This window comes from Bidens hawaiensis, unplaced genomic scaffold, assembly GCF_021521415.1.
Source record: "Bidens hawaiensis isolate Kalapana, Puna unplaced genomic scaffold, B.hawaiensis_p1.1 tig00020696_1, whole genome shotgun sequence".
NCBI classification, from domain to species: Eukaryota; Viridiplantae; Streptophyta; class Magnoliopsida; order Asterales; family Asteraceae; genus Bidens; species Bidens hawaiensis.
Genome location: NW_027493183.1, coordinates 122,501 through 147,262, shown reverse-complemented (window position 1 = coordinate 147,262; position 24,762 = coordinate 122,501). Strand labels below are relative to the sequence as shown.

Below are 24,762 nucleotides of genomic sequence, written 5' to 3'. Positions count from 1 at the left end.
GGGGGGGACTACCAACAAAAAGTTAACAGGTATTGAAGGCTACCCTTAGCAGTAAGCCAGGTCAGCACCAGATGATTAATTGATTATGAACTTAAAAACAAATAACACATACATAAACATAATTCTTAATTGTAATATTTTAATTTTCGTTTGTACAATCACAAATTATTTAAATTTCCTATGAAATAAATAAATATCAGATTCTTATGTTTTTAGGGGTGTTTTATTTGAACTAAGTTTTTTTTATAAAGTTTTGATATAAACTAGTATGATTCATTAGGAATTTTTTGATTGTATAAATAATAATTCTAAATTGTATTTATTCATTTGAAATCAACTTATTAAAGTATTAAAAAAATGTTTTCAAAACATATTATTCATATAACCTTGTGTACCGTTAGATACTCTAGCTATTGTTTAAAATTGGTAGACTAACAAAAATCAACAAAAAATATAAAACGCTTAAAAGTTGTAAAATTATTTGATAATAGTTATAAATGAAACAGACTTGCTTAATTTTAAGGATAAAGGCTTAATATATATGAACTTTGATAGTTTGATATGTGTATTGTTCTATTTTACACATTAAAAACTTCTCATATAATGGGTGAAAACGCCTACCACTTACGTAAAAAAACGCCTACCACTTAGGTAAAAAAATGCCTTAAAAATGTATAATGATTTCACGTAAAAATTAAATTTTAAAAAAGAATATGTAAAAAAAAAAAATATGTGAGGTGACATTATTTTTATTGCACTGAAAGCTAATTAAAAAAATATTCCCGCATCACGATGTTTCTCTGTATGCGCTAGCGCCATCAACATCTGAAGGCGCCCCACCCATTTTGATGTTCTTAAAGTTTTTTGCTCACGTGGAGCAAGACATGCCTCTACTATACATGCCCTAACAAATAACAAATCATAGATGGGAGCAATATATTAAATTAAAATTGTAAATAACTCTCTGTTTCGCTGATAAAAGGGCGCACATCGTAAGATATAAACAAAGAAATTCCTAAATTAGTTTCATCTTGAAAGCAAATACATATTTCAATATTGAAATTGTTAAAACACACACACACTATAATTTTATAAGTGCATGGGCCGAAGTTTAACCCATTAACTTGATTAATATTATCTTTATTTGGTTTCGCCCAATCTAATCCAAAAGCCCAATGCAACATATGTTTTTCTAATATTTTCTATCCTCAATTTAAATGTTAAGTGTCACCACTAGAGGTGCAAAAAAAACCGGTTTGGGCCCGGTTTTAGGCAAACCGAACCGAACCGGTTTGGGTTTAAAACCGGTTTCACCCAAACCGACCCAAACCGCCAGTTTCAGGACCGGTTAAGATCTACCAACCCGGTTTTAAAACCGAACCGGTTTGAGAAAAACCGGTTTATAAACCCAACCGAACTGACGTGACCAGGTCGGCCTATCTTGTGTTTAAACCGGTTTATTAACCGAACCGGTTTGAATCAAACCGGTTTTGACCAAACCGGTTCCGGTTTTGTACACCTCTAGTCACCACTGGTTATATGTTTAAAATTATAAATCATAAGAAGATAATAGTAATCATACTAAGGGTGATGATGATGGTTTGTATTGGGTTAAAAAACTTAATTGTTAGTAATTAAGATTGAAATTCACACATGTAATTTACAATTAAAAAGTCACAACCACATGTACAAGCACAAAACACAAAAAATAACTTTTAGATGACAAAGTTTTACTCATTTGGACTGCAAACCAGGTTTCTCATAGGTGTTCTTCTCTCTAAACTCTTTAATGGCATCTCTTATCATTCTATCCGCATCGCTTCTAACAAAAAGATGAGTATCATCCAAAATGTGTATAATGAACTTCTGTGATTGCGGTAACGATGAGTTGTAACTGGTTATAAATTGCGCCATTGGTATGTCGCTGCATCGATCACAAATTAACAGATAGGTTCTCTTATGGTTTGCACAAAATTGTAATTAAAACATAGATTTGGACAATAAAGCGTCTTACCATGAAATAAAGATTCCTTTGGCTGCATGTACCATGATGTTGAATCCACAAAGTTTTAGTAGTTAACTGCAATGGCAACCCTGTAGAAGTTGGATTTATAAGATTAACAGATGAATATTGTTGCGCAAATAAAGAAATTCTTAATAGATATAGTTTGATACTTTGGTGATACAATTTCAAACGAAGAAAAAAATGTTAACAGCAAGAACATGAATGAAACTAGCGGTATCAATCGTGCCTGGTGGTAACACAAACACGACCTGTGTAACCCATTTATCTAACAAGTCAACCGGGTTGTGATCAAGTTGTAACGAGTTAAACATGTTGAGCAGGTCAAACCAAACATGGCTCGTTTAGTCGTTTATAAAACAATATTTTTGCTATGGAAAACCTGGTTCTTCCCAATATTATGAATTTAAATGAACAACGTAGGTAGCATTGTGACAACCAATTCTATAAATTATATTTTCTTCATACAAAAGCACCAAACAGAAAAAGGAATATGATCGATCAAATTAGAAACCCAAGTTTTCTAAATGAGGATATTACCCAAGATTACAACAAGAAAACCGGCATATGTTGTGAAACTGGCCTATAGCAAAACAATAAAATAAGAAGATGTAGGGAGAAAGAGAGAGATTTTATTAATAATAAGGTGTATCACAATGAGATACAATGATATGTATATATAGAAGAAGATAACTTGAAGAGCAAGTTTAATCAATATTAGGTATTAATAACCACAATAATATATATTTATAACATCATCTACTATTTCACGTACAATATGTTTTATTTATTAGGGTAAACAAAGCCATCCTGATTTGCTCGGTGGCGTTCCCGCCCATCCCGAGCCATTCGGGCCCAATTTTCTTCTTTGTCTCATTTCCAAATCGGTGTGATGAGTGATGACCCCGAGCCATGGAGTTTTTTTTCGTGCACGAGGGATACGGGGTGGTCTACGTTTACCCTTAGGGATGTCAATGGCTTTGTGTGAGACGAATTTTGGTAGCTTCGATTTCATTTCATACTTGATTATATAACTGTATCTAATTAATATATCCGGTCTCATGACATTAGGTACCTATTATCTTATATAATCGTTCCAGATGTTTCATTTTTTCGCATTGGATTGTATTTTGTTTTTGCGTCTTTATTTCATTTTTATGACGCCAGAGGTTATATGATAAAAAAAAATTTGTTAATATGATATGTTCACCTAGAATCTTTTTTTGTTAGTAGAGCAGAAAATGGGTAGTTAAACTAGTTACATTAAACATGACACGTACATAAACTTAATTCTTAAATAATACGGAGTATATATTTATTTTCGTTTGCACAATCACAAATTATTTAAATTTCTATGAAATAAATACACACTAGATTCTTATATATGTATTCTTTAAGGTTATTTAATTGAACTAATTATTTATAAAGTTTTGATACAAACTAGTATGATTCATAAGGAATTTTTTGATTGTAGAAATATGAATTAATTATAGCATTAGATCATTTAAAATCAATCTACTAAAATATTTATATAAAAAACAGGTGCTACAGGCATATTTTTCACAGAACCTTGTTTACTGCTAAATAATGCTACAAAATTATAATTAATTATAAAATAAGAATTAATAACTATTGAGTAATAATAGTTATAAATTAAAAAAAAATTGTGCTAAATTTTAAAGATAAAAGCTTTATATATATATATATTGGGGTGGGATGTAGTGAAAACTCCTCTTATATATATATATATATATATATATATATATATATATAGGGGTGAGATGTAGTGAAAACTCCTCTTAAAGAGAAAACTTAAAAACTCATAAAAAACTATTTTTAACTTATAAATTTTTTTTTTGAAGTTTCTTTTTTTTCCATTATTCTTATATGTTGTTATTGGTTCAAAAAAAAAATAAAATTGTCGATAACCTCGTCGGTATAGTGCGCATGTGTAATAGTGTGCATTGCATATATGCAAAAGTGTTTGTATTACATAGAATACAACACTATTGCACATATTTGATACACACTATTGTATATATGCAATATAAGACTAATACACACATCGAATACACATTAGTACGTATGTGTAATACAACATTAACGCACATGTGCACCACATCGATTTTTATTTTATTATTATTTTTTTTCCATATAATACAACACTACTACACATATACAATACACAAAAATTAAATATATGCAATAAAACACTATTAAACTAAAAAATACATAAGAATACACATGTGTAATACAACGGTATCGCACAGTAATACGTATGTGCATTACAGCGGGTTTTTTTTTGTTTTTTTTATTTTTTTCGAGTGAAATATAAGAAAATATAAGAATAATGGCTAAAACAGAATTTTAAAAATATTTTTTTATTTTTAATTAAAAATGATTCTTTAGGAGTTTTTAAGTTTTCTCTCAAAATGTGAGTTTTCTCTTGATCATCTCCATATATATATATATATATAGGGTAAGGTTAAAATGAAAACTCACTTGAGTTGTGAAAACCCGCGAAAACCCTATGTAACATCGTTTTTTTTTGTTACATGTAATATATATTATAACATTTAATATAAAACATCGAAACATAAAAAAAAATGTTTTGTTATTTTTTAACATTTTTTTACTAATTTTTATATATGTTTTCAGGAGAGAGAAAAAATTATATTTATATTTACATTTTTTATTTAATTTAATTGTGGGCCATAAGATTTAAACATTAATTAAAAACATGTGGTTGAGAATGAGTTTCTAGAGTTTTCACAACTCAAATGATTTCATTTTATACTTAACCTATATATATATATATAGACACACACAGACACGAGCTTTGAATATAGAGTTTATATTGAATAACAAATTACGTTTATAATACAAAACAATTCACCTAACTCTATTTAAAGCGCTGAACTAGAGATGAGCTTGATACAGTACTCGTATTCGTATCTGTATCCGTATTCGATCGTACCCGTACCAAAAATCAGTAAAACGTGTATCGATACTCGTACCGAATTTTTCGGTATGGTACGGATACGGGTACAGGTATTGGTACGAGTATTTCAGTACGATACCCGTTTTTGTACCATTTTGCTTTTTTATTTTCAAATCTCCAACAATCTTGAAATCGATACCGATACGAATAATAAAAATGAATTAGTCTGGGTACCGGTACGAGTACAGGTACGTGACGGGTACCAAATTTGTCGCCAATTTAATGATCAAATAGTATTGAAGAACCTTAATCAGGTCACCGATTTTAAGTGATATGTTTGTTTGTTAGACTCTTGGATGTTATATTGTTTAATATTGAATAAGCCTATGATAATTGTTCAATAATAATATGGTTGGAGAATTTATTTAATATATTAAATATGAAGAATCCTAACTAAACCGTTACATATTCCAAACAGGTACGAAATACCAAACGCACCCGTCCTTAGAGGCGGACCTAGCTTATAAGGAGGGGTCCCGCTTCCCCTCAACTTTTCCGGCGAAGTGGAAATTTTTACGTTTTATGCATTACGTTATCCCTAAAAATTATATTACGCTACCCCTGAAAAATTTTGAAAAGCCCAAAACTTTACCTTTTAAAGTTTTAAAAGCGCAAGATGATTAAAAGCCTACCATTTAATTAAAACTTAAAAGCCTAACATAAATAATCGGGTGAAGGTAGGCATGAAACGAGTTACCGTGCGCTGGTACAAAACGCGCAACCAGGCGCCCGCATGCGCTAAACAGGTGACCGGGCATGGAGACACGCATACCATTAAACTAGGCCCGGGATGCGTGAAACGCATAACAAGGTGGTTGTATGAGCAAAACGCGTTACCGGGCCCCATACATGCAAAACGCGAACTGGCTACGAATACACGGCAAAACGGGTAAAAAGATTTCCGGTAATATACGATAAAAAATTTTTTGCGCTACCCCTCGAATTATGTTCTATCCGCCACTGCCCGTACTGTACCTGTACCCGATTGTACTTGTACCGAAATTCAACAAAAACGAGTACCAATACCCGTACCGAATTAGCTAAATCGGTATGGGTACGCGTACAGGTAAAGTACAGTTCAAGTACGGATATTTGGGACAAAATGCTCATCCCTAGGCGGGACAAAACAAATCTAAATCTGAAGTAATTGGATGTGTAGTCCACATACTTGCTTTCTTGAAATCGAATGATCTTGGCTTAAATAGGCGAAATTGCTGGACAAGGTGAGAATGCGGAAAATTCACACCCACTTCAAAACACTTTATACACTTTTATTTCTACACTTTATATAAAAACTAGAATTGAGGACTCTTATGCCGGGCCCATAGCGTATCATAAGTAGCATGTTGACGTGTAAAGGCGATAGGAAATAGATTGGTATCTTAGTTTATTATTACTAAAACTTAGATATAAGTAAACATGTTTGCGTGGGCTAAAGTTGGCAATGCATATTCTTGGTGCCAATGGTGCACTATTTCATGGTTCGTAATTTGATTTAAATTTGGAATGGTATGAACTGAGTTGCGCGCCAGCTGTTCGATTAAATGCTTGCAGTTTGAAGAGTGCTGCAATTTGCTGACGTTATGGGTTGTAATGAGATTTTAATTTACTTTTAATGATAAATTGTTGTTAATAGACTCTCAAGGCAAACCCTTTAATGTTCTAATAATATTTAATATCTTACTAACATGCTAAACCAATCAGATTCTGGTTGAGGTTTGCCATTTAAAGTTTTAAACCTAAATTTGAGATCGACGTGAAGCTAAAATCACAATTGATTTACAACATCATCTAGGCGACATTGATAGATGAAATCCATTGACGATTGTAATACGGTGTGAAGCTAACATCTTGACGACATCATCAGGCTGCAATGGCAATCGGAAAAGTGACAATTTGAACGGAAACATCCAGCAAGTAGAAAAGGTAAAAGCTAAAAAAGGTTGCAACCGATGTGTAATGGAGAATGCACGTGTGAATCGGCAAAGAAAACAAAATATGAGAAATAAAGATGACCCTATAAGATGTCGTACGTTGTGCATGAAATTACCAAACATTGTTTCACAGTGAATTCCCTCGCATCAGTAATCTGCAATTTAATATATAGATTAATATTATAGTCAACTTGAAGATAAAAATTGCTTAAGCTTATGGGCATGATTAAAAAAAATGATAAGTATAAAAGAGTGACAAAACACATGTAGAAGCACAAATCACATAAAGATAAGATTCAAATTCACACATGTAAATTAAAATTGAAGGTCATAACCACATGTAGAAGCACAAAACACATAAAATTATCAGAAGCCACTTTTAAATGACAAGTTTTGACTGCAAATCAAGCAGGTTTCTCATAGGTGTTCTTCTCTCTAAACTCTTGAATGGCACTTCTTATCATTCCCTCCACATTGCTACTAACAAAAATATGAGTACCATCCAAAATGTGTATAATGAACTTCTGTGATTGTGGTAACGAAGCATTGTAATTAATTATAAATTGCGCCATTGGAATGTCGCTGCATCGATCACAGAGTAACAGATGGGTTCTCTTATGGTTTGTAAAAAATTGTGATTAAACCATAGATTTGAACAATAAAGTGTCTTACCATGAAATAAATATTCCTTTGGCTGCATGTACCATGATGTTGAATGTAGATACAATGTTTAGTAGTTAACTACAATAACAACCTATGAAAGTTGGTTTTATAAGATAAACAAACAAACATTGTTGTAAAAGTAAATAAACCAGTCAAACCATCATTCTTGAAAGATAAGAGTTTGATACTTTGGTGAAGCAATTTTCAAATAAATATTCAACCTTAACAGTTGTGACATGAAGGAAACTTCATGTGTCAATCGTGTTGTGTTGACTGGTTTCTGGTTGAAATGATGAACCTTAACACAACCAATATTTAATTATGTCAAAAACATCAACCTTAATCTGGACACACTTAAAACTACGTAACACAGACACGACTCGTGTAACTCAGTTATCTAAGGGAAAACCTGAATATAGTTTCATGTTCATATCATGTTTTGGGTTTACTAAGAAAGGCTAATGATTTTAAATTATGTTAGTATTTTAGTGTAATTGGATTAACTGGTCGACCAGTATAATCATGATAAACATTAAGTTAGGGTTGTGTGGAGTGCACACTTGCTTTAGTATGTTATGATGTTAGGGGCGAAGCCCCTAGCGGGGTACAACGGGCAGAGCCCTTGGCTGGATATAAACTAGGCTACTAGGTTTGTTTCATTTTGGTCGATCTCTCTTCTTCTGGTTCATCTTTCCTCTCAAAATTCATACAAAGTTCTTGTTATCATATACAATGTTTAATCTGATTAAAGCATTTGGGGAACCACCAAATAACTTTTATTCTGAAAGTTTTCACACGACTCTTTGTATTATCCAAGTTGAAATTCCCAAAATCCCCAACAAAAGATTAAAAGTTACTGCTTGTTGAAAGATGTCGAATGAAGAGTTTTCCAATGATGGGCAAATTCGAGAAATTAGAGAATTTGAAGGGATCGATTTTCGCAAATGGCATAAGAAAATGCACCTTTTAACCACTCTCAAACTTGTGTACATTCTAAGTACTCCAATGCCCATGATGGAAATGAGTGATGCCGAGAATGAGAGACTAGAACAGACTAGGAGGCAAACTAAGTGGAAAAATGATGATTATCTACGCCGTGGTCACATCTTAAACGGTATGTCTAATTCCTTATTTGATGTTTATCATAATACAGAATCTGCTAAAGAATTACGGGAACTTGAATCAAAGTACATGGCAGAAGATGCTTCTAGTAAGAAATTCCTTATTGGTAATTTCTTGAATTATAAAATGGTTGATTCAAGGTCTGTGATGGAACAACACAATGATTTGTTGAGATTGTTATGGCAGTTTCAGCAGTATAATATGAATATGGATGAATCTATTGTTGTTTCTAGTATGATAGATGAATTGCCTCCTTCTTAGAAGGATTTCAAAAATACTATGAAACATAAGGAGGAATACGCCATGGTTGAACTTGCAGTGACGGAGCTACAGCTTGGCCACCAGGTTCGTCTGAACCCGGTCTTTTTCAGTTTTATATATAACCTATAATATCGAATTAACGAGCGAACCCATGCTTTTTCGACAAACGAACCCAGTTGAAAAAGTGAAAGAAGTAGAAAAAAACAAACGTACTCGCTGTGTTTAGGAATTTGCAGGTGATGTGAATGAGTTTTATATATGCAGGTGATGTGAGAAAGAAGAAGAAAGCATGTGCTATCCTTCCAGAATTTATGGTTAAGTTAGTTTAGGCTTTTGGGCCATTACCCAGCCCAACATTATACTTTTAAGTTTTAATCTTTCTTGTACATCCCCTTTGATTATTTAATTTATCCGGGTCATCAATCTAGTGAGTGAACTATAAGTTCAAGAATATTTTAGATTCTTTAAATTGAACTTTTCTTTACGATACAAGTGAAATCTATAAAATTAATTGTGAACCCGGTTAAAACCTTTTCGTTTAGCCACTGATTATATTAATGTTAGTCCATTATGTTAGAGTAACATTACTTCTATTTGGTAAGGTCTCTTGAATTCAAAAGTCTAAATCTAAGATATATATTCGACCCCACAACTTAAATGTTTAAGTTATACCGTTGCGTCCATTCATCTTTCTTTTATTTTGATTTTCAAATAATCAAATCCAATACGGGTAAAAAGCAATGTTGAAAGTCGTGATTGAAAATGTTAAGAAATGTTTTTTAAACATGAAAACGTGTATGAAATAATTATTACACATAATAACTTTTTTTAATTTAAAATGTCTTTATATTGTATTTAATGTTGACAATTCTCTTTTGTTATGATAGTGATATTACATTCTATTTATCCGACCTGACCCGACTCGTCCGGGCTTGGAAACTTTGATGCCGTAGAAAATTCAAACATCGAAAAATCTCGAATCCATAGGAAAAAATTCCTGGCTCCGCCACTGTGAACTTGGAACTACGTTCCAAATTGAAGAGTCCATTAGGGCTCAAGAGAAGGTGCGGATTGAAGAACCCACTGGGCCCAATTCTGTTCACATGGTGGAATCATCCAATATTGCTGAAAAACGAAAAGGAAAACGAAAGTTTCAAAGTTCCAACAGTAATTTTAATCCCAACAAGAAGTCAAAGTCAGTGTGTTGGAAGTGTGGTAAGCCCGATCACTTTGAAAAGGAGTATAGGGTTGGTAAAAGCGATGGAAAAGGCTAGATAGATGGTGCTGGTCCAAGCGGGTCTAAGGACTCGGGAAAGCAACGAGGTCAGGCTTTAATATCTAATTATAATTCGGTTCAAAATTATTGTTCTTTAATATCAGCATTTTATGTGCAGGATGATGATGCTGCTTGGTGGGTGGATTCAGGAGCAACAAGCCACGTTTGCAAAAATCTCCAATCTAAGAAGCTCAAACCAGTTGAAGATGGATCCACTTTAATCATGGGAAATGTTGCTGAGCCTATCAAGGGTGTAGGATCTGTTGAACTTTTATTTACTTCCGGAAAGCATTTGCTTTTAAATAACGTCTTGTATGTACCAGGAATTCGAAAGAATCTGTTAATCTTTATCCGGCATTGGCTTGAATAATAATAGGTACAAACAAGTGATTGAAAGTGACATAGTACTTTTGTTGGCTTTGGTTATCTTTGTAATGGCTTTGGTTATTCAGTATTCTGTTTGCATGATTTCTACTAGCTCTAATAGAACTTTGCATAAATATGTTTTGTGGCATGCTATATCAGGACATGTTCATTATAAAAGGTTAAACGATACGTCTAAAATTAGTTTAATACATGGTTTTGATATTGTTAGCGAAAAATGTCACACTTGCGATTTAACTAAGATAACCAGAAACAGAGAATCCATCAAATAACTTTTGATATGAGCGAACCAATTCTATACATTTTATATAATATAACTTGATGCCAGATTCGAAAATTTGACTGTGCAGAGAAGTCAATTAGAAACCCTAGATTTCTATATTACCAATTACTATAACAAAATTAACAGAATCAATGGAGATGATGTAATAAGAAAAACTTACTGCGTTTTTTTGTGGCTGGCTGAGGGTTGAAGGTGACGGTGGTCGGCGATTCTCCGTTGGCCCGATTTGCAGTCGTAAATGGAACCAACGAACCAACATATGGAGTCAAATTACAAACATAGTCCCTCTACTATTTCACAATACACTTTTCTAATCAGCATTAGCGTCGGGCCGCAGGCGGCAGCGGGACATTTTTTTTTTTTTAATAAGACTCCATTATATGATTTGTTTTGGTAACTTCAGTTTCATACTTGATAATATAATTGTGGCTTATATCCAGTCTCATGACGTCGAGTACTCATTACTCATTATTCATCATGTATTCTGGTTCTAAGGTATACTCATTGAAATATCAAATTTTTTAAGTTTGATAATTTGAAGTTACTGAAAAGTGGCTGTAAACGAGTCAAGCTGGCGTGAGCTCGAGCTCGACCTTGAAGTAAAACAAGCTTAAGATTGAGCCAACGAGCCGAACAAAGCTTTGGCTTGGTTATAAAAATAAGCCAGCTTGGCTCATGTCATTTGAAATTAAGTTTTTTTTTTGCTAGATTTATTCGAGCTGTTATTGATCGAGCTACGAGTCGCGAGTGTTTTGAACAGCCCTACCGAAAACTTTAACATACTATTTTTTATATATTTAAGATTAATAATATATTAATATATTCAGGTATATAATGGTTCTGGCAATTGGGCTAGTATCACACATATCATGTCAGTTGGAATAAACTGCATGAACTTGTAAACTCGCTCTAAGCCCGAATAACCGTCTCGAATGTTTCATTTTTCTGCATTGGGTTATAGTCTTTTGTTCGTCTTTATTCTCGTTTTTGATGCAAGATCCCGAGGTTATATGTTATGCAAAAAAAAAAAAAAGCTTGTTAATATGGCATGTTCATCTAGAATTTTTTGTTAGTAGAGAAGAAAAATGGGTTGTTAAACTAGTTACATTAGACCGTTACAAAATTTTTTTTTTTTTCACTGTTTACTAATAACATCAAAACGTAAGGGTCTGTTAAAAAACCTAAAAAGGGAAATAATGCTATTCTCATTTTGATGGGAAGATAAGATGGTTAGGGTGTAAAACTGGAGGGTATGGGTTCAAATAATGTATGATGCAACATTTATTCCTTCAAAAAAAAGGTCCCCAAAAAAAAAAAAGGACAACACTGAAAGAAATGCAAACAAACACCAAGTGAGAGAGATTGAAACAATAAACTCACCTATAGGTACAGAAAACAAAAGATTAGATATCAAAACTCAACTCTAAGAATTCAACCGATTGGTGTAGGACCGACACTATTACTTTCGATTCATGTACAATAATTGAAAAGAAATTACATCTTAATGAAAGCGAAATTACATAAAGAAGACAGTACTGCAAAAATATAACCAAACGCCCGCATAAAGTATATAAAAATTGAAAATAAATAAGATGAACACAGAATCAAAATCAAATGTTGCAAACTTGCAATACAAAAACCATGAGAAATGAATACCATTATAAATCTGAAACACAAGAATAAAGACGATGATACAACAAATGATTTTATAATTTAGAATCTACCCAAACAATCTAAACCTAAGTATGAATAACTCAAACTTCAATGTCTTGGTTCACCTCAAAGCCTACATTTCATCGTCGTCCAACGCGTTATAGATCATCCTGCAACCAGATAAAATTAGTTATAACAATCCCAAATGAGCATTAACCATGTCATAAATATATACTGAAAAAAATGTATTACCAAAATAATGTAATAAAGAGAAGAAACACAAGATATCCGAGCTTGAAAAGCCGTTGCTTCTTTTCCCAATTAAGTTGATTAAAGATCTCAGTCACATCCACAAGGTGTTGTTTTCTAGTGTACCTAATAATATAAGTTTAGATATGCTCACTACACACGTGAAATAAAATTTACATAAACTTCCAGGGGTGACATAGTTAGGCCTGTAAATGAACCGGACGTTTAGTGAACTGCTCAATGGAAAGTTCGTTTATTTAATAAACGAACAAACACAAAACAGAATATTTTCTTCATTCAGTTAAATGAACGGACATGAACACATGTCACGCTCGTTCACATAATTACATTTAAATTTGTTTATGTTCATTAGTTTATGCTTATTTATGTTCGTTAGTTTACGCTTGTTCGTTTACGTTCATTAGTGTATTCATTTAAATTTGTTAAGCGCATTACAATTTGGTCTTAAATAACTTTTTAGGCCTAACACATTCTTATTCACATATACTTTTAGCTTAGTTATGCTCATTCATCTATGTTTAGTTACGCTCGTTTATATTAATAAACAAACATAAACGAACACGTGCGTGTTCATTTTCTTAAAGAACGAACACGAACAAGAAAACCTGGTTCGTTTAATTGTTCGTGGATGAACGTTTGCTTGCTAAAGTTAAATGAGCACATGACTTACAATCTCACGTTGTAATAAAGGTATGGCAATGCAAGAAGAAACATCACCCAATGACCAGTAACAAGATATATCAAACATAACACGCCGTGCGTTATAAATTCTGGTAATATCACAAAGTTTATCCGGGATGCAGAGTCATAAGGGTTAATGTAATCAAACTCTAAATCTGCTAAACACATAAGCTGCAAGATAAAGAAAATGTAAAGTTACAATTGTTCTGAGTCCTACAAATTAACAAATTAAGATCCAAAACACAAAAATAGATGCTGATTTATAGATTAATTGCAGACTTGCGGTATGCTCAACCTAAAGATTTTACTTATAATATCACAACTTAGTTTATAAGAAAGAACATATAAAGATTTTACTTCTATATCATTGTTTGCAAAAGAGTTGACTTTAAAGTGGTCAAAATCATATAATCTTCTTCAATGTTTATGCCTTATTAAAGGTTGTTCTTTGAGTTACCATCTTGCTGAATAGTTAAACTTAGACGTGGCAGTTCTTGACACGACATGAAAATAATTAGGTTTGGACTTATGACAACCGGTATAAATAGAGGGTGTTTGGGTTGACATGTTTGCTATTTGATTAAACAGGTTGACCGTTAACCCACCAACAAGTATACATCAATTATTACAACCCATTTAACAAACTTAAAACTTGATTACAACCTATTTAAACCTGCCAACCCATTTGACTCGTTTAGATAAATGGATTAAACATGTCATGTAGAGGACTAGAGGTGCACAAAGGAACATGTTTCTGAACCAAAACTAGGAACAATCCAAACCGAAACCAGTTTGGAACCGAAAAAATTATGTATTTGTTACTTGCAAAATTACAAAATATAAATTAAATATGCATTTTATGTTGTTTATGTTATGTATTTAGTTTTTATAGTTAATAAATATCTAATTTTCATAAAAATCCAGTTCCAACTTAAATTGGTCCCAAACAGAACCCAACCGGTTCCATCAGTTAGAGTGCTCATTCTTTTCAAATCAATTTGTGCACCTCCATAATCGTGTTCCAGTAACACAACGTTAAGCGTGTCTGACTTACAATTAATATCATTGACACAAATAAAATATAAGGTTCATGTTCAGGTTCATCGGTTGCACCCGACAAGATTGCCACACCAAGTAACACTTGACTTTTCATTACAAACAAGCCATCTTGCTTGCAAGAATGCATAATTTGATTTTACAAAAACTATTCTTTTTGAATTTAGTTTCCACAATCACAGAATCTTGCAAAGCAAGTTCTTTTTTTCCCCCTTCAAACTTAAGCAAGAACAATAGTTCAAAAGGTCAACCGATGATTAGGGCACAAGAAATAAACATAACAACAAATTTCATAATAACCATATTATCGAAATCTCAATCGAATTACAACAGATGGGTATTTGTCAATATACTCATCAAGAGCCCTAATTTAGCCAATTAGATTAAAATTGAGGAGATCAAAGGGCGTGATTGATTTGAATGAATGAATATTATAGATAGCGAATTGCATATTAGAATTGAAAAGGGTAAAGTTGTAATTAAGACAGAACCTGATAGATGACGACAACAAGGAGAGCTATGAGGATGAAGAAGAAGAAGAAGAGCAGCCATGTCAGTATCTCCCCTATCTCTCTCTCTTGTTCCTCTTTGCTGCTGCTTTCTTTCTTTCTATATACACTTGTTATGTTTGGATCTAAGTTTACAATGTTAATGTTTCATAGCTTCTATGTTTTGTTTGTTTTTTTTCCTTTTTTTTTTTTAATAATCATTGATGGTAAAATGTTATGAATAAACCATCGTTGAAGATAATACAACTCATTTGTTAAATGATAATAATAAAACCAAGATCAACGATCAAATACATTTTATTTTTAATATAAAAACAGTAAGAATCAATTTGTTGTTATTATTAGGTTTATTTTTATAGGTGTTTGCTGTTACTTTTTGTTCGTATTTACAAATTTTCGATTATGAGACGTTATAAGTATTTGCTGATTTATATTTTGTTATTATTAGATTTTTTCTTTTGTTGTTATAAGTATTTGCTGGTATTTGTTGTTATTATTTTGTTGTAATTTTTAGGTTTTTTTTCCTTTGTTATTATAAATCATTGTTTATATAAATTAGTATTGTAGTTGGTATTGTTTCTTACATTCTCATTTTTTTTATAAATCGGTATTATTTCCTACGTTCTCGTATTAAGATTAAAATGTACATGGGTTTTCCCTAAAACTCATTCCATCATGAATAAACTAACTTCCTCATGTCAATTATATATAGGTGTTTAATCATGTTTGGTACCCTTTAAATAACAAGTCTTATCAAATCATCTCCATTGTTTCTTATACTTGAATTAGCAATAACACAAATAAAAGTTAATCCTAAATTGTTGTTGATCATGTTACGTGAATAATATATTTATATTGTCTTTACATCATATCCTCTTTATATTTTTTCATATTTTTATGAGTGTTACATATTTTTCTTTATCTTTATACATGTGTAAGATGTTTTACTCATAATTTCACATTCTATTCTTATCTTTGCATATTTGAAAACCTCATGGGGATATTCAGATTATTGCACGTAGGTGTATTGGGTTTAAGTGAACGAGCCTAAAGCCATCAGCCATTATCGGTACACATCCTCCATAGGTCACAACGAGGGTTGCATTTCACATATTATGGCTTGAATTTCACATATTATGGCTCGAATTTTGTATTTTCAATCGTGGTTGGCACGTAGTGATCCTCGTGTATACAATGTCTTCTTTCATGTATGTACTCACATGAATCATAAACCCTGTACAACAATTGTGACAAGTATCTAGAAAGTTTTCTAAAAGTTAAGAGGACATTCTGATGTGTATCCAGTTTTCGCAACCAATATATTATCTCGGTCTCCCTTACTGATTTTGGTTATTAATCTGCTCGATGTTAATTTTCGATTTTGATCACAAATATTATCCATAAACACACAAATATTTGAATCCATTTCCATATGCTACAAATATACATATGAGAACAGCTTTACATCGATGCCTGATGATTTTTAACTTATATTAAATGGTGGGATATAGAATTAAATAATCACAACTGTTTATGTTCACAAACTGTATATATTCAAATTTAAATCTCTAGATTTCAAGATCATCCAATGATATCTCATTGTCGTTTCGAGTCAGCGACTTCACTTTCTGCAACGAAAAAAACCCAGCAATGTTGTATATAGTATTATCATCATTATTCTCCACTAATATACAAGTAAATAGACAATGATACACTACCTCAACAAATTGAGCAGGATCATCAAGACTTGATGAACCTAGAATGATTTCTCTTCTTAATTTTGTTGTTAACTCGTGACAAACCCGCAGCTGATCAAAGAAATGAAAATGTAAAAAAATACAAACATTCGGTACTTTCAAAAGCAAAAAAAAAAAAAAAAAAAGATAATCATTCTCACCTCTGATCTAGTTGCACCACCAACGATGAAAACGAAAATACGCTTACCCATCTTCTTGACCTCACGAGTCGTGCGACTCAGGACTGGATCACTGCATAAAGCTCACTTATCTTTCAGTAACAATAATAATGGTAGAAATGAAATATAAATGTATATATGTGTACCTATCATCAGAAGAACGGGGTCTAGCCCATGTTGATGGCCTGGATCTCATTGACCGACCGGGGATATCATGTACACGGGCTGACTTAGAATGCGAAGTCCCATTCAAATTAGTTGGAGTTGGGTCATTCATGCATGGATATTCATTCATGGGAAGCTCATTTTTGCTAAGTTTTTCAATAAGTTCCTGAAAAGTTAATTATTAATGTGGCTTTTATTAATATTTGTAAGGATTGTTTCATTTTTTTGGGAGATTAGTTGGTCACACACTCACACCATACCTCAATCATGGGATGAAAGCGCGATAATTGCAAAGCTTGTTCTTCACCGGGACGATCGGTTCTAAGACTATGCTTCTTCTTCTGAATTCATATTAAAAAATGGAAGTCAACAAACCTCACGTTGAGTTAGAGGTGGCGGTTTGACCCGCTTATTTGACCCAAACCCAAAACCAAGCCCGCTTAACCACCTCTACATCGAATTGGGTCATGTATATATATATATATACCTTATGATGAATTTTTAAAGAGAAGGCATTGGTGAAGGCCGTCGTCTTGGATTCGGGTGCTGCCGCGAGAAATTTCATATTGTAAACAGCATTCATATCATCAGGAGATAGGTTTGCTAACTGAAAACCAAGAAATGACCAAAAATAAATTAAAGACAAGCTAAATATACAAGTTAAAATGTTGTATGCATTTAACACAAAAAATATCCAAATTCAAATGATGAAATAAATCCTTACATCCATTAACTTTCTAAGTTTCTCACTCTCGAACTTCCGGGGACGAGTTGCTGCATAGATCATTAATAATCTCACCTTGCATTCATGTGTTATATCCTGCATGAATAGGTATCTTAAACGAGTAAGAATATCGGCCCCTAAAACACAAAGAGACGCATTAATAACATTTTCCCACCGCTTGTTCTTTAAGAAAGTTAATGACGTCCTTGGTTCCTGCATCTCCAAACACAAGATCCTGCTCTAATTTCCCGACATCGTTAAGTGCCGTCTTACGACGGATATTGTGAATCTTCGCAGCGATCTATTTCAATGGAATTAAATTTTGTGTCATCTTAAAAATTTTTTTAAAAAAATGACATTGTTAGGAAAGATGAGCTGTTTCAAGACTTACATCAGCATGCAGGGATAGTTTCTCCTTTTGTTCACTATATTGTGGCAATGATTGAACAAGCTTTTGCAAGTCATGAGTAGATAACTTATGATCTCCTTCTCTGCAGAGGACAGAAAAAAGAATTAAAAAATTAGCAAATATAACAATAGTAACCAAGTCAGATTTATACGCAATAAAATCACACTATCAAGTTTCTCATGTTATTTTACAAGCATATGAAAAATAAAAACAGAGCCTGATTTATAGACCATAAAATGTTCGGCTTCACAAAAAGAATTTGCAAACATATATACCTTGAACCTTGATGCATCTGTGCAGCTTCATTCTTTGACATGAAATTTGTTAATTTGTCATGTAACCGATCACTCGCCTGTCAAGGGACACTTAATCTAAAAACCATATAATTGTAATTTGAAAAGCAAAAGTAAAATGTTGTATAGACATGGCATATTACATCTGCTATGTGTGAATGGCGGAGCTCTAGCCATACTGGATCATGTTCCTGATCAAGAAGAACCTCTTTCCTTTCAAAACCACCCGTTCCGTTTGGAACCTAAGCATATAATAGCAAATGAGCATAAGCTTAGTCAAGAAATGTTATGAAAATTTCAAATCATGTACTTGTGAATGCACGATATGGGTTATTGTAAAGCTCAAATGAGCCGAACAGGTTGAAAGTTCTCTATTTTATTCAAAGATTTAGATTAAAGATGTATAAGATGTTTTTTTAATCAAATTTAATGTATAAGATGTTTTTTCATAACATCTTTAATGCATTTAGATTAAAGATGTATAAGCTATTCACAAAAGAAGTAGAAATGAACAAAAAAGTGTTTACGGGTCGTCTTAATCTAAGCGGTACTAAAAAGTGACATGTTATAACCCGAGCTTATTATGACGCATTACCCTGCAGTCTGACTAACCTCATGAACGTACTTATTCCCATCCATTTCTAGTAAATCATGGCACATGGCATCATATGTCCACTCATGAATGATAGGTGCAATCTACAAGGAACAAATTAAATATAAGAGGCTGCAGAAAGTATATTAAAAGTTAAAACCACTCTGTATTCAAACTTTTATTTCATTAGCAAAGAAAAAAAAAGTAACTTATTCAGAAAAATAACCTGATCTATTGATCTATCTAGGATAAGCAGCTCGCATGTTTCGGTCTGTGGAAAGCTGTTGAGAGTTTTATATTTCATAAGACAATGCCAAACCTCAGAAGCAAGTTTTGTTGGGATAAGATCACTAAATGTTGTCATTGTTGTAAGGTCAAGAGATTTGGCTGCTCTGGTTGGCCATTGCAGTTAGACATTCATCTCCTTTTTTGTTCATTTCTTTATCCACATAAAGGTCTTCCAAGGCCTTACCATAATCAGTGATGAAACACTGTATGGAACAAATTTCACAAGTCAGAATATTCTTATTAAATAATTACATTATTTAATAATGAATCCAATTTGTATAATGCATAATGAATCCAATTTCTATAATCAGCATCATATACCTGGCTATCAATGACAAGATACTCCAAGTTCAACTGTAAATCCCCATAAGAAGTTAATAAAATAACAAATTTATTTATATAATTCGAAAAAAACGATTAATGAAAAATAATTTAACCTCCTTCATGGCACGGAAGCGGGACCTTATGGTTGGCTCCCTTTTGATACGAGCAACGAGTTCTTTTGGAACTATTGAACTAAAGAAGATGTAAGCCCTGAAATCAAAGAGACGGTTGATAAACAGTAACATGGAAAATATATATCTAACTTTTGACATACTCTCTATATAGCGGAGTCTTTCCGGCCATGTCGGATAACAGGATGATAACACTGCAAACAGAAACATGAAAATATCATCTAAACATGTTGCATAGTTGCATATCACTTGATCCTTTATAATAATAATAATAATAATAATAATAATAATAATAATAATAATAATAATATTTACTTCTCTATTGTTGGCTGGATGAAATATACTGCATCCAAGTTTGGCAATGGTTGTCTTCGCTTGTTTATTTCTTCCACCACTGAAAAAGAGATTTCATAACAATATTTTTGTGCGTTCAAAAAATTAGAAATATGACCAGTTTGTCTGGAAAACCAGGTTTTATAAATAGAATGAAGGGTTATTATATAACTAATAGTCACATTTTCTGAGACTAATGCTAATTTCTATCTTACATGAAACTCCTTCTTCTGTTAATTCAGACATCGTGCATGAGTGTGACAGAATTTTACGAGTAACTTTGTCCGTTACGAGTACCTAAAGAACTGAGTGTCAGATACTAACAAAATAAAGAGGACCCTTGATCAAAAAATTTGTTAAATGACCACTTCATTATAGTTGATGATCTAAGAAAATTGTATGGTTATAAAAACTATACCTTCCAATTTGACTTTGAGTCGGGTCTTTTGGCTGATCTGATCATTTCATATAATAATCCTGTGCCAATGTACGAAAAATAACAAAGCTATTTGTGAGCATAGCATGAACCCATGCATATTTTAGATGTTCTAAAGCAAAGAAATTGATTTATATTTTCATTGGTAAATAGAAATTCTTTTTTTTTTTAACAAATTCATTAGAAATCTATCAATAAAAGTAAATAGAAGTTCTTAGTTGGAAATTTTCGTTTAAGTTGTTATTCTAATGTTACTCTCAAATTGTCCCCCACAACGCCCACATTGAGTGGCTGTTGCGGTCCGTTTGGGTGTTCACGGTTCGGTTTGAAACCGTGAAACCGTCCAAACCGGTCATCGGTTTGGTTTCATGGTTGGTTTTTTTTCATAACTTTTAGTCGGTCGGTTTCAAAATATTCAAACCGTAGCCAACGGTTTGGTTTACGGTTTACAACAAAAACCAACCGTATAAACCGAACCGGACCGTGTATTAATTTATTTATATTTTTTATGTATATATGTATTCAAATATAACATTGGACATAATTAACTTAAAATTGTTTTATAATGTATATAAGAGAGATGTATTACTAAACAGTATATACTAAATAATGTAGAAAGGATGGGCAAAGCCCAAATGCATACTATATTAAACTTAACAGTTTGTGGCTAGATGGTGTTTACTTGTGTGTACTAGCTTGTTAAACTTTACAAATTCTTGATAACTTTACTATAATATATCATACGTTAATTTGGACATCTTGTATAAAACCGAACAAGCTCAAACCGTGAAACCAAACTGGAACCAAACCGTTACTAACAGTTGGGTTCGGTTCGGTTCGGTTTAAGAGTTCTACGGTTCGGTTTGGGTTTACAAAAATAAAAACCGTTACCAACGGTTTGGTTCACGGTTTGACCCAAAAACCGCGAAAAACAGACCGTGAGCACCCTATTTAGTGTCACCCGTGTGTCAGCAGTCCTAGTCTCGCTTAACTATTTTCTTTCTTAGCTATTCTAGACCGAATATTGTAAAACTATTATGTTAAGCGATACATCTAAATCTATTGATTTCAATATTAGCATACGGTCTACACAATCTAGTTTGGTATACAAGGTTTCTGTATGCCGGTAATTAAACTGATGGACCTGTCAATACCCTGTTAACCACCGGTAATTTGTATCAAGTAAATCGTAGGTTAATGGCTTTCAAGTGAAAGCAAAATTGGAAACCTTGCAATATATCATCCTAAAGAGGAATGCATGATGTTGATATGCCAACTTATAAAGCCCCAGGCAAACTAAATACAAAAACATATATAGGAGTGGAAAACTCACGATGGCGAGAGATTTGTTTATAGTCATTAATGCCTCTTGTGTCAGAATCCAACATCGACATGTTTGATTTGATCGAAGAGAAACCTCAGAATTCAATCAAGAGTTTGGTGGAAGAATAAGGACAATTAAGGAGGCGTATTTATATTTAATTTACCAGAAATTTCTTAATTTATTCTTCGGTTTGAATAACGGTCATAGTGGTTTGATAAGACAGCAGGCTAAGTGGATTTTTTTTAAGAAATTCATGGTTCTACTTAAAAAAATATATTTGTTTATATGAGGCTTCTTTGAATGAATGGGTTTTTTGTAAATATGAAATGGCAATTTTAGTGTTACATTAATCGTTTTTGAAGGTAAAGACTAAAGAATTCAACTTAGTTATGTTTTTCCTTTTCAATTTTGCTCAATATGTTATTTGTTTTTTCTTTCATCATAAATTCATGATCAAGCTCGGTTTTCAGTTTACCCAAGAAAGGGTGACAACTTTACGTTCTTTTTAACATGTTAATTTAGGGTTTTGCTTGAAGATATTAATGTGTTTTGAACCTACAAACTTATGTTCTTGATGTGCTTTGATTGAAAGGAAGAAGAGTTGTCATTGTTAAAGCTTGCTAGGGTTCTATAGGTAAGTTTCTTGCCCTAAACGGAACTTCCATACTTTTGGGTTGAACGAAAGTTCCTAACTTTCGCAAAGTTCACATGAACGTCTTAAACATTTTTATTGATGTCCACACAAAAGTCTTAACTCTCGGATAAGAGTTGACCCGAAAGTTAACTTTCGGATGAAGAGTAACACGAAAGTCCCTAATTTCATACACTAGACTGAAGAGTCACACGAGAGTCTATGACTTTCGTGTGTGAGCCCACACGAAAGTTTAACATTTTTGGATCATCATGTGTACACGAAAGCTGACCTAATTCACATGTGTTCTAAGCGGGACAAGATCATCAAGACTCTTGTTTGTTAGAAACTCTATTTGCTTATATGGTTCTAGGAACCACTTGTTAACCTACTTTGGGGTGGTGTGCATACTCGACACTTAATCCTTAAACGTTAATATGCTTTCTAAACCAATTAAGTGTTTGAAGTATGAAATGATATCGTAAAGAAAAGGGTAATGTTTTAATAAGTTAATACATTGCCAAAATCCGCTTGGTCCTTTTTTGGATGTATGGTCCAATATGGACGAATGATTATTGTTCTGGTCATGGTTTCGGCAGTGCTTTTGTGGCTTGCCAACAATTGTACAACTGAGTTACAAACACAGTAGCCATGACTAACAGTATGGAGTGATACGATCATTCACGAGGCGATAACGCCACAATATTACGTTCATAGATATAGACATTAAATTAAAATGTTTGAATTATAATGTATGCTTAAAGCATGTTATTCTTAGAAGATATGTATCCTTATAGTGTGCATTTACAATGTTTTCTTGTTTTATGATAATAACACCTTTTCTATGATTTGCGATTATTAGAATTCAATCAGCAAAGCTGACTTTTAGAATACATATCAGTTTAAGGTGTAGATATGTTATGGGAGCTTTGGACGGCACGATTGATGTTACGATGGAGGATACCCTATCGTAATTATGGCATCCTGTTATCTTTATGCTTACCCTTGAAAATATATATGTTTTTTATAATAATTGGTCTCTATAAGTATCTTTTGTATTTTTATTTAATGGTTAATCTGTTAATACAATTTTTTTTTTCTAAGAGTGGAATACCATAAAAAGAAAAGTATATTGCGCGTGGAGACATGACTATAAATCTAAATTTGGTCAACATCTAATATGTGTTGCAATTCTAGAAGTTAATTGGTGGTTCGCAAACAAAAATAAAAAATATATATAGTAGCTAATATTTAATCAAAGTATCATCTGTGTACTTAGCACTTACTATGGAAGTTTCTATCAATGTAACAATTGGAAAATAATAATACAATATTATTTTAATGACAAAGGCAGAGAATAAGCGTAAAAAAGGTAGGAAAAGGAACTAGACAAACTAATTGTGTGGCATGTCATGAACTAAAAATATATTGAATTGATAAAACCACATTTTCATAAATGTGATCAATTGGATAGATATAAAGTCTTAATGTCGTAATCAAACATGTATGTTAATATCTTGACGATACAAGATTACACTATCCGTTTTAATACCATAATAATTCAGAATTTTTTAAATATTATTCCTGTATCGTAAATATGGTTGTGCCGGTGAAAAATGATTTGGTAGTCTATAAATCTTTTTAATGTTAAAAAATGGCGTGACAATCTCATTTGGTATTTTATTTCAGATTTAATATCCCAAACTTGGCTGTTAACTTGAGCTTTCAAGCCTGTAAATCAGTAAATGGCAAATACGGCTTTGAATTTGTTGTGTAAAATAATATGGTGTTACTGATTTGTTGGAATTGGTGTTCTCGAAATTTAAATACCTTGCCATTAGCACCAGCATCACCTTAGCTCCGAATGAATCCTTTGTTGAGAAGTTTATAGATTAAAACAGAGTAGGAATCAACGTTAGAAGCCAGTCTGATTCCCCTACTCTTGTGATTAAAGGCAGATACAGGGCGTCAATTTTCCATGTGGACATGTTCCACTGCCTCCCCCCCCCCCCCCAAAAAAAAAAACGGCTGTGTGACTTTGGTTGGATTTACACAAACACAACAGAAGACTTACCCAATCC

The 24,762-nt window shown here is 32.7% G+C and overlaps 2 protein-coding genes and 2 pseudogenes across 3 annotated transcripts; all 4 read right to left on the bottom strand.

Moving 5' to 3' along the window:
• Positions 1-1,564: 1,564 nt before the first annotated feature.
• Positions 1,565-1,919, bottom strand: LOC143561510 (general transcription and DNA repair factor IIH subunit TFB5 pseudogene; annotated as a pseudogene).
• A 5,358-nt stretch (positions 1,920-7,277) lies between these two features.
• On the bottom strand, positions 7,278-7,946 carry LOC143561508 (general transcription and DNA repair factor IIH subunit TFB5-like). The gene is made up of 2 exons (XM_077049575.1): positions 7,631-7,946; positions 7,278-7,540 (listed from the first exon to the last, which is right to left on the bottom strand). Exons 1-2 carry the CDS (start codon positions 7,663-7,665, stop codon positions 7,363-7,365), a joined length of 213 nt encoding a protein of 70 aa, XP_076905690.1. The 5' UTR covers positions 7,666-7,946; the 3' UTR covers positions 7,278-7,362.
• A 4,646-nt stretch (positions 7,947-12,592) lies between these two features.
• On the bottom strand, positions 12,593-15,367 carry LOC143561531 (putative protein cornichon homolog 2). The gene is made up of 5 exons (XM_077049591.1): positions 15,361-15,367; positions 15,099-15,241; positions 13,541-13,722; positions 12,853-12,975; positions 12,593-12,770 (listed from the first exon to the last, which is right to left on the bottom strand). The coding sequence occupies exons 1-5, from the start codon at positions 15,365-15,367 to the stop codon at positions 12,734-12,736; spliced, it is 492 nt and encodes a 163-aa protein (XP_076905706.1). The 3' UTR covers positions 12,593-12,733.
• A 1,249-nt stretch (positions 15,368-16,616) lies between these two features.
• Positions 16,617-20,688, bottom strand: LOC143561507 (SNARE-interacting protein KEULE-like; annotated as a pseudogene). The gene is made up of 18 exons (XR_013140319.1): positions 20,506-20,688; positions 20,273-20,351; positions 20,101-20,151; positions 19,940-20,036; positions 19,824-19,856; positions 19,441-19,705; positions 19,235-19,318; positions 18,766-18,864; positions 18,605-18,681; positions 18,312-18,411; positions 18,096-18,221; positions 17,921-18,016; positions 17,684-17,803; positions 17,457-17,537; positions 17,178-17,362; positions 17,014-17,104; positions 16,835-16,924; positions 16,617-16,744 (listed from the first exon to the last, which is right to left on the bottom strand). The product of XR_013140319.1 is annotated as an SNARE-interacting protein KEULE-like (transcript).
• Between the last annotated feature and the right edge of the window lie 4,074 nt (positions 20,689-24,762).